General features: G+C 42.6%; 1 protein-coding gene across 1 annotated transcript in view; it reads right to left on the reverse strand.

The window, feature by feature from the left end:
• Positions 1–11,554: 11,554 nt before the first annotated feature.
• LOC137082511 (DENN domain-containing protein 4B-like) overlaps positions 11,555–14,593 on the reverse strand; it is a 53,088-nt gene continuing 50,049 nt past the window's right edge. Inside the window, exons 27-28 of the mRNA XM_067447732.1 lie at positions 12,457–12,515; positions 11,555–12,359 (exon numbers count right to left, since the gene is read on the reverse strand). Coding sequence (XP_067303833.1) covers positions 12,214–12,359; positions 12,457–12,515 — 205 coding nt within the window. The 3' untranslated portion in view covers positions 11,555–12,213. The remainder of the gene's footprint in view (positions 12,360–12,456; positions 12,516–14,593) is intronic.

Raw genomic sequence — 14,593 nt, forward strand, 5'->3', positions numbered from 1 at the left:
GTGAAGGGCCGCGGAAGCCTGGCCAGCGGAGGCATATGCCCGGCCAGCGAGAGCAGAAGTGGTGCGGCAGGGCTTGGACGGGTGCTGAGCCCTGGACTGCCATCCTCTGGAGGAGGAGGGCGGGCAGAGGTGCGCGGCGACAGCCTCCTCGAGGGGTGGAAGAGACTCATAGCCTTTTTCCTTAGCGCCGTCGACAACGGAGAGCGCTGGGGAAAAAGCGGATCTGGCGCGAGCAGAGTAGGGCGACTTCCACGACTTCGTAAGCTCGTCGTGTACCTCAGGGAAGAAAGGCGCGGGCTTCTGAGGAGAAGAGAGGCGGCGGCTTTCCAGGAACCACTCGTCCAGTCTGCTGCGCGTTGGCTCATCGGGCTGGGACCACTCGAGCCCGAGGTCTTCCACGGCCCTGGAGAGCACGCGGATGAGTTCCGCGTCGACGTTAGTTTTGGCGCTCGTGGCGGTCTGCGTCGAAGCGGGGGGCTCCGAGACAGAAGCTGACCACTCGCTACCAGAAGCGGCTGTGGAGAGGCTGTCCTCATCATCCTCTGGCGACGGGCCACCGAAGGAAACCGAACAGGCCGCTGCATGAGAGGGACGCTGTTCCTCCTGGGTGAAGGTGACCGGCGATGGCGAGGCACGCGGGGAGTCATCCGGCGTGCAGTCGCCAGACCGTTCCGGCAGCCTCTGGTCGCGGCGTTTCTTGCGGCGCGGCCCAGCGGCAGGAGGAGGGACCTGGTCGAAGGTGGCGAGGCGAGCCCGAAGGGTCTGCAGCGCCATCTCATCGCACTCGGGGCAGCCGCCCTGAGAGAGTGCGAGCTGCGCGTGGTCCCGTCCAAGGCATGCCACGCAGATGACGTGACGGTCGCCGCCAAGGAGAGGAGCTCTGCAAGAGCCGCAGGAAATGCGAGGCATTTGAAACAACGCCCCGCGCTCTTTTAGGAGAAGAGAGTATAAAAGGATACGATCGCCGGATGGCGTAGCTGGAACGGCAGAGAAGGCGGAGAGGGAGTCCGTCGTCCTCAGCTGCAGGTTCCGCTGGTGCCTTTTCGACGGCGGTTGCTTCTTCCGGAGGTCAGCGAAGGTATCGCTGAAGGAGATAAAATCTGACACCTATGGCGAAATCAGGGCTTTATATAGCCTCCTGTATGCAAATATAAGCACCTTTTTTCGGCGGGCTTCTGGAACGCCCCCCATTGGCTCGTTCCTCTCAGCCGCCTCACCATAGGTTCATGCAGTTGCCGTGGCCCGGCCAATCAGAGCGCTCCTCGCGCTGAGTTATGGCCGTTCAGCGGCACTGCGCTTTACATGGATACCTTTATTAAAGTTTTGCTTCATATTCTCGAGAAAAGGAGTTTTCCCATACGTAATACGAGGAACCTCTCTCGAAAGGGAACTATAACAGTAACTACAACCATAACTAACGATAACTATAGCGATAACTATAACAGTAACTACAACCATAACTAACAGTTACTATAGCGATAACTATAACAGTAACTACAACCATAACTAACAGTTACTATAGTGATAACCATAACAGTAACTACAACCATAACTAACGATAACTATAGTGATAACTATAACAGTAACTACAACCATAACTAACAGTTACTATAGTGATAACTATAACAGTAACTACAACCATAGAGTAACAGTAACTATAGTGATAACCATAACAATAATGGTAACTATAATGTTAACCATAATAATAACTAATAATAACTATAACCATACATAACTACAATTGGTCTGGTTTGGTCTGGGCTGATCTGATTCTGTGTGGTTTGTTCTGGTCTAGTTGGTTCTGGTCTGGCCTGTGTGTGTGTGTGTGTGTGTGTGTGTGTGTGCTCTAGTTAACGGAGATCCCTCAGTCCCACTGAAGCCGCAGCTGTTTTCTCTCCCACAATAGCAGAGCATCTTCAGCCGTAAACACTGAGGATCTGTCATTCATGAGCCGCGGCTCCGCCCCCTCGGCAGACTGTGACCTCAGCGCCTAGAGGTCATGAGAATCAGCCGCTCCTCATTGTCTTCCGGAGTGGCCGTGAACTTCAAAATACTGAATAAAACACGCCATTAATCGCATCTGCCGGTCAGAGTGTGTGTGTGTGACCCGCAGGAAGACACAGACGGGAGTCAAGCGTCTCCGCCTCTCAGACTAATGCTCAGAAGCTTCACGGATCTTCTTCTGAAGAAACATCTGAATATGATAATGATTCAAACCATGGGAAACACGGACAGTCAAAGCCTTAAAGGGTTAATTCAGCCAATAATGAAATGTCTGTCATTAACTCCTCTCCCTAATGCCGCTCCACACCCGTAAGACCTCCGTTCATCTTCACACACAGTTTAAGATATTTTATATTTAGTCCGAGAGCGTATGCAAGTGTATGCACACTATACTGTCCATGTCCAGAAAGGGAATAAAAACATCATCACAGTAGTCCATATGAGACATCAGTGGGTTAATTAGAGTCTCTTGAAGCATCCAAAATACATTTGGGTCCAAAAATATTTGATTAATTTGGTTGATTGAGACACAAATCCCACATCAGATCCCTAAACATCTCCGTCTCATCTTCAGGAGCGGTTATGAATCAGCGAATTGATTCATGATTCGGATCGCGTGTCAAACTGCTGAAATCACGAGACATTGGCGATCCGAATCATTAATCGATTCGCTGATTCATAACCGTTTGAATCTTTATTTGAGGATTGAACACAAACGCGGAAGAGAAGCCAATGCTGAATAAAGTCGTAGTTTTTGTTATTTTTGGACCCAAATGTATTTTGGATGCTTCAAGAGACTCTAATTAACCCACTGATGTCTCATATGTATTTTCTATCCCCTTACACAGCCCCTAAACCTACCCATCACACACACACACACACACACACACACACACACACACACACACACACACACACACACACACACACACACACACACACACACACACACACACACACACACACACACACACACACACACACACACACACACACACACACACACACACACACACACACACTCTAAATCATCAGTTCTCTATGTGAATATATAGTAAAGTGTGATTTATTCCAGTGATCAAAGCTGAGTTTGTCATCATTAAGTCTTCATGATCCTTCACTCATCACTCAGATGAGGATTTATGATCAGTTATTAGTTCTATATCTGATCAAAAGTGACGTTTATAATGTCACAGAAGATTATGTTTCTAATAAATGCTCTTCTTTAACTTTCTATTCAGTTCTTTCTATTATTAAAGAATCTATGTATCAGTGTGTGTGTGTCAGTGTGTGTGTGTGTGAGGCTCGTCTGATAGAGTCGTCTGTCCTGATTCTTCACACACTCAGACTCTCAGCGGGAGAATCAGCGTCTAATGACTCACAGCGGCTCCATCACCAGCACATCTCCATTAACACTCATTAATGAGACCGGCAGCGGAGTGTGTGTGTGTGTGTGTGTGTGTGTGAGATTCTGCTTTGAATCTCAGCAGACGATATGTATATATGTGTATCTAAGCAGACTAATGTCCAGACTATAATCTGGACATTTCACAGAGACATTATATACGTTTATGTATGTGTGTGTGTGTGTGTGTATGTGTGTGTGTGTGTGTGTGTGTGACAAATTATCATATTCATGACACAGATCTGGTTCCCACAGTGCTGAATAGACTCTGGGGCTAATTAGGAAAATGAGGCAGTCGCCGCTCACGTGCGCGCGTGTGTGTGTGTGTGTGTGTGTGTGTGTGTGTGTGTGTGTGTGTGTGTGTGTGTGTGTGTGTGTGTGTGTGTGTGTGTGTGTCTGTATGACTCTATGAGTGTGGATGTCTCCATGAGTGTTTGTGCAATTCTGTATGAGTGTGTGTGAGTGAGTGATTGTGTGTGTGTGAGTGAGTGAGTGTTTCTATGAGTGTGTATGTGTGTGTGTGGGTGCATATGAGTGTGTGTATATGAGTGTGTATGTCTCCTTGAGTGTGTGTGCGATTCTGTATGAGTGTGTGTGTATGAGTGTCTGTGTGTGAGTGTGTGTGTGTGGGTGCATGAGAGAATGTGTATATGAGTGTGTATGTCTCCATGAGTGTGTGTGAGTGAGTGTATCTGTGTGTGTGTGAGTGTGTGTGTGTGTATGTGTGGGTGAATGAGAGTGTGTGTATGTGAGTCTGAGAGAGTGTGTGCGAGTGAGTGTGTATGATTGTGTGTATGAGTGCGAGTGCACATGAGTGTGTGTTACAGCAGAATAGAGTTTGACCACAGACACATGCGGTGTAGATCTTTTGGATTAACCTAGTGAACCCTGTGTGTGTGTGTGTGTGTGTGTGTAGCAGCTGCCTCACAGGACTACGGGCTCTTATAATGAGATATCCCCCCCCCCCATCCCTGTCTGACCCCGACCCTAGACACCCAGTCATATGATAATGAGGGTCAGGTCAAAGGTCAGGGTCAGTGTCTGGCTCAGGTCTGTGTGTCTCGTGAACATGAACTTCAACAAACTCACAATCATAAACACACACACACACACACACACACACACACACACACAGCCATCAAAATAACTGTTAGTTGCAGCACTAATATCGATGATCAATTTAACATACACGCATAACTATAACTGAGTGAAGCAGATCAGAGTCATGACTCTAATAACACAAGACAGCGATATACTGATAATAAACACACAGACAGAAGCTCTGAGAGTCACACACACACACACACACACACACACACACACACACACACACACCTGAGGGTCTCTCTCTCTCACTCACACACCTGAGGTTCTCTCTCTCTCACACACACACACACACACACACACACCTGAGGATCTCTCTCTCTCTCTCACACACACACACACACACACACACACACACACACACACACACACACACACACACACACACACACACACACACACACCTAAGGGTCTCTCTCTCTCACACATATATACACACACACACACACACACACACACACACACACACACCTAAGGGTCTCTCTCTCTCTCTCTCACACACACACACACACACACACACACACACACACACACACACACACACACACACACACACACACACACACACCTAAGGGTCTCTCTCTCTCTCTCTCTCTCTCTCACACACACACACACACACACACACACACACACACACACACACACACACCTAAGGGTCTCTCTCTCTCTCTCTCACACACACACACACACACACACACACACACACACACACACACACACACACACACACACACACACACACACACACACACACACACACACACACACACACCTGAGGTTCTCTCTCTCACACACACACACACACACACACACACACACACACACACACACACACACACACGTTTGTTTCCCTATATGTTCTATTCCTAAACCTCCCCATCCCAGAAACATCTGCAGATCAACAGATTTAAATAAAAACATGTTTTGGCTGATTTATAAGCCTTTATAACTAGAGGACCAGTCCAATGTCCTCACCAGTGGGTTGTTTTCATATTTTACTACATAAGTGAGGACATTTGTGCCCTCACAAGTATTGCCAAACAAGGAAAACACACACACACACACACACACACACACACACACTCACCTGAGAGAGAGAAGAGCAGCAGAAGAACCGAGAGTCTCTCCATTATTTCATCCTCTGACGGCTCCAATCAAAGGCGAATATTCCTCACGATATTCCTCTCAGTCTCCGAGCGTGTGTGTGAGTGTGTGTGTGTTTCAATCTCAGCTGTGTTGATTCTCCCAGACTCCAGCAGGGGTGGGGCCACGTGCCATCAGCCAATCACAGAGCAGCGGGAGAGAAGAGCCCGCCCCTCTCGCAGAGGTACTGAGACCCATCATATAGATCAGGCAATGCAATATTAACCTTCCTTCAACTTTGGTTAATTTTTATTAAATAGATTTATGTTATTACTGATTCCCACTAAATTAGTGTTTACCCCTTTATTTTAATAATAGCCTACATAATATAAGAAATTAGCACACATTTGATACTTTTATAAAACATAATTACACGTGCTGGTCATGTAATCATAACATCATCAAAAAGTTGACTTATTTCACTAATTCCATTCAAAAAGTGAAACTTGTATATTATATTCATTCACTTCACACAGACTGATACATTTCAAATGCTTATTTTTTTAATTTTGAAGATTATAACAACTAATGAAAATCCCAAATTCAGTATTTAAGCAAACTAGAATATTACTGAAGACCTCCGTTCATCTTCACACACAGTTTAAGATATTTTATATTTAGTCTGAGAGCGTATGCAAGTGTATGCACACTATACTGTCCATGTCCAGAAAGGGAATAAAAACATCATCACAGTAGTCCATATGAGACATCAGTGGGTTAATTAGAGTCTCTTGAAGCATCCAAAATACATTTGGGTCCAAAAATAACAAAAACTACGACTTTATTCAGCATTGGCTTCTCTTCCGCGTTTGTGTTCAATCCTCAGATAAAGATTCAAACGGTTATGAATCAGCGAATCGATTCATGATTCGGATCGCGTGTCAAACTGCTGAAATCACGAGACACTGGCGATCCGAATCATGAATCAATACGCTGATTCATAACCGTTTGAATCTTTATTAGAGGATTGAATGATGCTTCTGTTGAGTGGCTCAAGGAATGTGAAGCTGAAATGTCCTGCAGACGTCTGTGCGCAGCGGTTCTTAAAGCACTGACTCCAGCTGCAGTCCACTCTTTGTGAATCTCCTCCACATTTTTGAATGCGTTTTGTTTCACACTCCTCTCCAGGGTGCGGTTATCACTATTGCTCGTACACTTTTTTCTACCACATCTTTTCCTTCCCTTCCCTTCTCTATTAATGTGCTTGGACACAGAGCTCTGGGAACAGCCAGCCTCTTCTGCAGTGACCTTCAGTGTCTCGCCCTGCGTGTGTAAGGTGTCAGTGGTCGTCTTTTGGAGAACTGTCGATCAGCAGTCTTCCCCATGATCGTGTAGCCGACAGAACAAGACAGAGAGATCATTTAAAGGCCTGCAGGTGTCTGAGTTCATCAGCTCAGTAGAGTGGCACCAGGAGTCTTCAATATTCAACCTTTACACAATATTCTGAGATACTGAATTTGGGATTTTCCTTAGTTGTCATTTATAATCATCAAAATGATAAGAAATAAGCATTTGAAATATATCAGTCTGTGTGTAATGAATACACATAATATACAAGTTTCACTTTTTGAATAGAATTAGTGAAATAAATCAACTTTTTGATGATATTCTAATTACATGACCAGCACCTGTATATTTCTTTCTGTTTTCGCACAAAATTTTTGTTGATATATAAATATAAAATGTGTCATGCTTTTTTCATAATCATCTTTTAAATATTTTAAAATTGTATATAAATTCAAACCAATTGCTTCAAGCTAATTATATCTTTCTTTTTACTTTGTATATAATGCACATATATAAATATCATAAATCATCTTCATCAATCGTCTTTTACATTTGATAAAATTCTACATATTAAACGTATCAAATGCCTTGAGCAAATTATATATATTTAATATTTCTTTCTTTTTCTTATATACAATTTATATATAAAAAATATCAATTGTCTTGTGCTAATTTCAAACATAATCATTTAAAATATAATCGTTCAAATTAAAAATATCAAATATCATGCAAATTACTGTATATCTATAATTATATTTAATATATATTTGTTCTATTTTCTTATAAATATAAAATGTTAAGCAAATTACTCTGTATAAACATATATAATTATATTTAATATATATTTTTTGTTCCAATTTCTTATAAAATGTATATTTTATATATATATATATTGCTCAAAATATTTGATATATATTTTTAATATTTATAAGAAATTAGAACTTTTTAAAAAGACATTTTTTAAAATTAGAATTATTATTTTAAGACATACATTTTATTCTAATTTCTAATAAATATCAAATGTGTGTGTATATATATATCAAAATGTTTTGAGCAAATTACTATATATATATATATAATTATATTTCATATTATATATTTTTCTAATTTCTTATAATATAAAATGTGTTTAAATGTGTAAAAATATAAAATGTTTTAAGCAATATATATGCAATATTTATAATTGCATTTCTTTCTAGTTTTCTTATTTAAAATGTATAAATAAAAATAAAAAATGTCTTGTGCTGTTCATAAACATAAGCTTTAAAATGTTATACATTCAAAATGTAAAATGTCTGGAGCAAATTATACATATATAGTGATTTCTTATAAATATAAAATGTGTGTATATATATAAACACACACACACAATGTCAACTGTTGTGCTAATTTCATAACTCATCAAATCAGATCTGAAGAAACACACACACACACACTGAGAACAAAGGTTTTTAAACTCTTTTCTTAAAAAACAAAACATTCACAACAAAGGTCAAAGGTCACATCAATATAAATTACCACAGCAAACACATGAAAACTTAAATATAGCTTTATAATCTCTCTTGTCGTTAAACGTTATAAATGAAGCGTCCCTCGTGGATCTGCTGGTTATTGCAGTGAATGAGCAGAAACTACAGCTTCCTCTGACATCACTTCCTCTGATGTCATTAAAACAGGTCACAGGTGAGATTAAGACGATAATCCTACAGTTCCCTCGGGATCAATGGTTCACACACACACGGACCAAAGCCACTTTAACTCGCACAAACACAAACACACGATCAGACACGAGTCCATCTGAAGAGTGTAGGAGACCTCAGCTCACATGAACTAACAGAGAACACTATTATCGATCTAAATATGGGAAATATGAACATTTACTGATGCGCTATTAACATCAGAAGCTGCATCTGTGAGTGAACGCTCTGTGAACATGAGCTCATAATGGAGACGTGTATCTGAAGCGGGATTAGAGAGACGTTCACTGTTAGTTCATGTTACAGCACTAAAGTTGAGCTGTTAATAATAAAATCATCATTCAGACATAATCACGAGGAATAAACGCAAGGAGATCATCTTTCCGTCAAGAACTTCTGCTGGGATCAGACATCGGACCCCAATGAACTGAGGAATGAGACAAGGGTGTGTAAACGATGCCGAATGATGATTGTGGACGCTTTCCCTTTAAATGAGTGTTTGGGGTAATGTGTGTAATGACGTCCCTTCTCCTGTCCTGATAGAGACAGAGCGACGCGTCCTAATCTGAAAGCCACATCGGTCTCCATTGACTTTCCATTGCAGGCCTCCTTATCATTTCAGACTTATAACAAAAAAACGAACAATGTCTAAAAGCTGAAATGTGACGAGGTGTGCAGAAAACAAGCCCAGGAACAAAAGCCAGAAGGTTTTATAAGCTGCTGACCCAAAAAACGAGCATTTAAAGGCTTACTTCACTGCCTTTTCATATTAAACTATGTTAATCCCTTAACTTAAACGAGTTGACACACACCTCTCTCGTCTCAGTGTGTGCTCTTAATCTCTGAGACGCGCGGTGACGATCTGATAGCATTTAGCTTAGCCCACTAAGCCCAGTTCATTCACTATGGGACCAAACAGAGATCAAGTTAGAAGCCACCAAACACCTCCACGTTTCCTCTATTTAAATACAGTTACACCAATAGCTGAACGATCAAGTATGGTGACATAAAATAAAACGTGGCGCTTTTCTAATCGGATTAAAAAGGAGAACTATAATGTGTGGCGGATTAGCACTTCAGAGAGTACTTCGGCTCTCAGTCACATGCGACTCTCAGAAAAATCTTCCCTCACATCTACCTATTGACAGAAACGAGAGAGTGAGGGGGAGAGGAGAGGGAAGATGTTTCGGCCGGGACTTTTTACTGCGCCGAGCCGAAGTACTCTCAGAAGTGCTAATCCGCCATACATTATAGTTCTCCTTTTTAATCCGCTTAGAGAAGTACCACGTTTTATTTTATGTCACCATACTTGATCGTTCAGCTATTGGTGTAACTGTATTTAAATAGAGGAAACGTGGAGGTGTTTGGCCGCTTCTAACTTGATCTCTGTTTGGTACCATAGTGAATGAACTGGGCTTAGAGAGCTAAGCTAATGCTATCAGATCGTCACCGCGCGTCAGAGAGATTAAGAGCACACACTGAGACGAGAGAGGTGTGTATCAACTCGTTTTAGTTAAGGGAATAACATAGTTTAATATGAAAAGGCAGTGAAGTATCCCTTTAAAGACATAACAGTGCATGACACAGAGCGGGACATGTTATATCACACTGAGAGCTTCGCCCGCTGGAGGAGAAGGGCATCATAGACAGGAAATATAATCTATACCACTGACGTCTGGATATTTGACTAATGTGTACTGCACACGCAGACACACTGAGGGTCAGGATCCCAAAACGGACCCATTCTTCAGCTGAAGCTTCACCTCTTATCGCCTGTGTCCACTTTTGTCTCCTTAAACGCTCGTTTTCTGGGGCCGACAGCTTATTAACCTTAGTTCTGTGTTTTTAGCTTGTTTGCTGCTCACCTCGTCACATTTCAGCTTTTAGACACTGTTCTGTTTTTTTGTAATAAGTCCGAAATGACAAGGAGGCGCCTCACGCAATACAAAGACAATGGAGAGCGTTGGATTGTTTCCCCCCCGGTGTGGGCGTGGCCTAAATACGCTCTGTCTCTATTGGCTGTCACATGACTAGTTTAACTCTCCCTCATGTCCTAATCTCTGCGGATTGGCTGGGATCAAACATCGGACCCCAATGAACTCAGGAATGAGACGAGTGTGTAAATGATGCCGAATTTTGGACACTTTCCCTTTAAATGAGTGTTTGGGGTAAATGTGTCTAATGACGTCCCTTCTCCTGTCCTGATTGGCTGCCACATGACTAGTTTAGCTATCAGTCCACAGAGCAAAAGCAGAGCGATGATGATGATGATGATGATGATGATGATGATGATGATGATGATGAAGATCTCCCATGATGCCTTCTGTTCCACGTAATCATCACAATCAAACCGAACAGAAATAAAGGAGGTAAATCGGCAGCTTCGTCACGGCTCAGTTCTGCCTCCTCACATCAAGACACGCTTCAGTGGATCATAATCAAGAGATAGAGACCACATGACTCAAACAAAAAGCTGAACCGGACTTAAGTCACCATTTTGTCTTTTTATCTCATGATTATGATTTACTAACGCATTGGTAAATGTGTCAGAAATGGCTTCCCTAGACGAGACAAGCACAGGGAGTGTGTGTCTGAGGGCGTCAGTTTGCTTGGCATTGTGGGATACGGAAGCAGTTTCTGGAGGACGGGTCACATTTTTCCCATAATGCACAGCAGAGCAGGTGGGCGTCCTCAGTGAAGCGGTTGGACTGTGTGTGTGTGTGTGTGTGTGTGTGTGTGTGTGAAGGCAGACAGCACAACATGACGAGACGGAGTGTGTGTGTGTGTGTGTGTGTGTGAGAGTGCGCGAAAGTGTGTGTGTGAGGGAGTGTGAGCGTGTATGTGAGTGTGTGAGCCAGCATGTGTGTGTGAGCATGTCTGTGTCTGTAAGTGTGTGAGTGTGTGTGTGTGTAAGAGTGTGTGAGGGAGTGTGAGTGTGTAAGTGTGTGAGCGAGCAAATGTGTGTGAGTGTGTGTGTGTCTGTTAGTGTGTGAGTGTGTGAGTGTGTGTGTTTGTGTGTGAGTGTGTGTGTCTGTAAGTGTGTGAGCATGTGTGTGTGTAAGAGTGTGTGTCTGTAAGTGTGTGAGCGTGTGTGTGTCTGTAAGTGTGTGAGCATGTGTGTGTGTGTAAGAGTGTGTGAGGGAGTGTGAGTGTATATGTAAGTGTGTGAGCGAGCATGTGTGTGTGAGCATGTGTGTGTCTGTTAGTGTGTGTTTGTGTGTCTGTATGTGTGTGTGAGTGTGTAAGCGTGTGAGCATGTGTGTGTGTAAGAGTGTGTGGGGGAGTGTGAGTGTATGTGTGAGGGAGTGTGTGTGTGTGTGTGTACCTAAGTGTGTGAGCAAGCATGTGTGTGTCAGTAAGTGTGTGAGCGTGTGTGTGTCTGTAAGTGTGAGTGTGTGTGTATGTGTGTGTGTCTGTAAGTGTGAGTGTGTGTGTGTGTGTGTCTGTAAGTGTGTGTGTGTGTGTGTGTGTGTGTTTGTGTGTGTGTGAGCGTGTGTCTGTAAGTGTGAGTATGAGTGTGTGTGTGTGTGTGTGTGTGCGTGTGCGTGTGCGTGTGTGTGTGTGTGTGAGGCTTCAGCACTCCAGTGGCAGCAGGAAGCAGCGTCTGCAGTCGACGGCTTTAGGACTGGGCGGCTGGACCTTCTTCCTCCGCAGCTCCTCTCGGCCCAAAGATCCGGTCAAGCGCAAGTACGCCGCCTTATATCGCTTATCGAACGCAGCTGCAGACAACACATACACGCGCACACACACACACACACATTAAACTCTTCACTCTGGGCTTGGGTTTCCCGTCTCCTCTGCTTGATCTGAACTCACCAACGTGATCTTTGCCCATTGCGGCCAGCGTGAGGAAGAGCATCTCTCTGTACAGACTCCTGTAGATCACACACACACACACACACACACACACATCAGCACAGAGTCTCTCTGAACGCTCATACACTGCAAAAAATGTTTTTCTTACTGAGTATTTTTTCCTGTTTATCTGTTTAAGTCGAAATATATATTTTTTTACATTAGGAAGCATTTACTAGACAAGCACATTTTTAGTTTTGGGGGAAATTATCATAAAGAGTCATAAACTCTCAAAATGAAGAGAGTTTTTGCTTAAAATAAGATAAATAATCTGCCAATGGGGTGAGAAAAATAATCTTGTTTTCTGTTTGAATTAAGATTATTTTTCTCACCCCATTGGCAGATTATTTATCTTATTTTAAGCAAAAACTCTCTTCATTTAGAGTTATTTTTCCCCAAAACAAGACAAAAAATAGGGGATAGTTCACCCAAAAATAAAAATTCTGTCATCATTTACTCTCCCTCATGTTGTTCTAAACCTGAATGAGTTTCTTTGTTTTGCTGAACACAAAAGAAAATATTTGGAATTTTTTTTGTAACAAAGCAGATTGGTTGCTCTCTCTGCTTGGTTATATATATACACTCCCCTAAAGGATTATTAGGAACACCTGTTCAATTTCTCATTAATGCAGTTATCTAATCAGCCAATCACACGGCAGTTGAAAAAAAAAAACAGAATGAGAACATGGATCCATCATGCCTTGTTCCCACTGTGCAGGCTGGTGGTGGTGGTGTAATGGTGTGGGGGATGTTTTCTTGGCACACTTTAGGCCCCTTAGTGCCAATTGGGCATCGTTTAAATGCCACGGCCTACCTGAGCATTGTTTCTGACCATGTCCATCCCTTTATGACCACCATGTCCCCATCCTCTGATGGCTACTTCCAGCAGGATAATGCACCATGTCACAAAGCTCCAATCATTTCAAATTGGTTTCTTGAACATGCCAATGAGTTGACTGAACTAAAATGGCCGCCACAGTCCCCAGATCTCAACCCAATAGAGCATCTTTGGGATGTGGTGGAACGGGAGCTTCGTGCCCTGGATGTGCATCCCACAAATCTCCATCAACTGCAAGATGCTCTCCTATCAATATGGACCGACATTTCTAAAGAATGCTTTCAGCAGCTTATTGATCAATGCCACGGAGAATTGAGGCAGTTCTGAAGGTGAAAGGGTCAAACACAGTATTAGTGTGTGCTCCTAATAGGAGTTGCACCGACTAGTTGACTAATCCAGGGGTTTTCAAACTTTATGATGCCAAGAACCTCCAAATATGAGGAATCTTTTGTGAGGGACCCCCTTCCTATCCACCTATATATGTGTACCACAAAACCAGTCGTTAGGGTCCATTTGTTAAAATAAAGATTTTTACATATATCTTCATGGAACATGATCTTTAATTAATATCCTAATGATTTTTGGCATAAAAGAGTTTAAAAAATGTTGGACCCATACAATGTATTGTTGGCTTTTGTCACAAGTATACCCGTGAGACTGGTTTTGTGGTCCAGGGTCACACATTTTTATGTATGAAAAAACATTTAAACTCTTAGATAAATAGTAAGTGTGACATTATAAATACAACATATTGCTTCTAAACTTAAATTGGCTATACTTAATGCAGGATATATAAACCTGAACTAGAACATTTTCACAATAATTGTATGTGAGCAGCTTACGCACTGTGTTAAGAATACTGCCTTACTACCCCAGTGAGCGAGATGAAGGAGACTTATAGTGAGAAAAACTCTCCGGAAAGATATAAAGCAAACCTTTACAGTTTTTAAATTGAGTTAGAATGTTCGAAAGACTTTTTTGTCTTTTTATTCCCTGACATTTTCTGGGGACCCCTGGAGGTCCTCGGACCCCAGTTTGAAAACCCCTGGACTAGTCGACCTTTAAGCTTGCCGTCGACTAGTCGCTGCCTATAGAGGGCGCAACAGGATATTTCCTGACACGCTGGCTCTGCTTTCCAGTTAAAAATCTCCACAAGACCTGTCTGATTATACCATCTGATGCTCAACATCGATCGGCTTATTGTACACGTAAGTTAATCATCGCGCTAAACTAATGCGTGCTGCATAGCAACACACACAC

The sequence above is a fragment of the Pseudorasbora parva genome, chromosome 7, assembly GCF_024679245.1.
Source record: "Pseudorasbora parva isolate DD20220531a chromosome 7, ASM2467924v1, whole genome shotgun sequence".
NCBI classification, from domain to species: domain Eukaryota; kingdom Metazoa; phylum Chordata; class Actinopteri; order Cypriniformes; family Gobionidae; genus Pseudorasbora; species Pseudorasbora parva.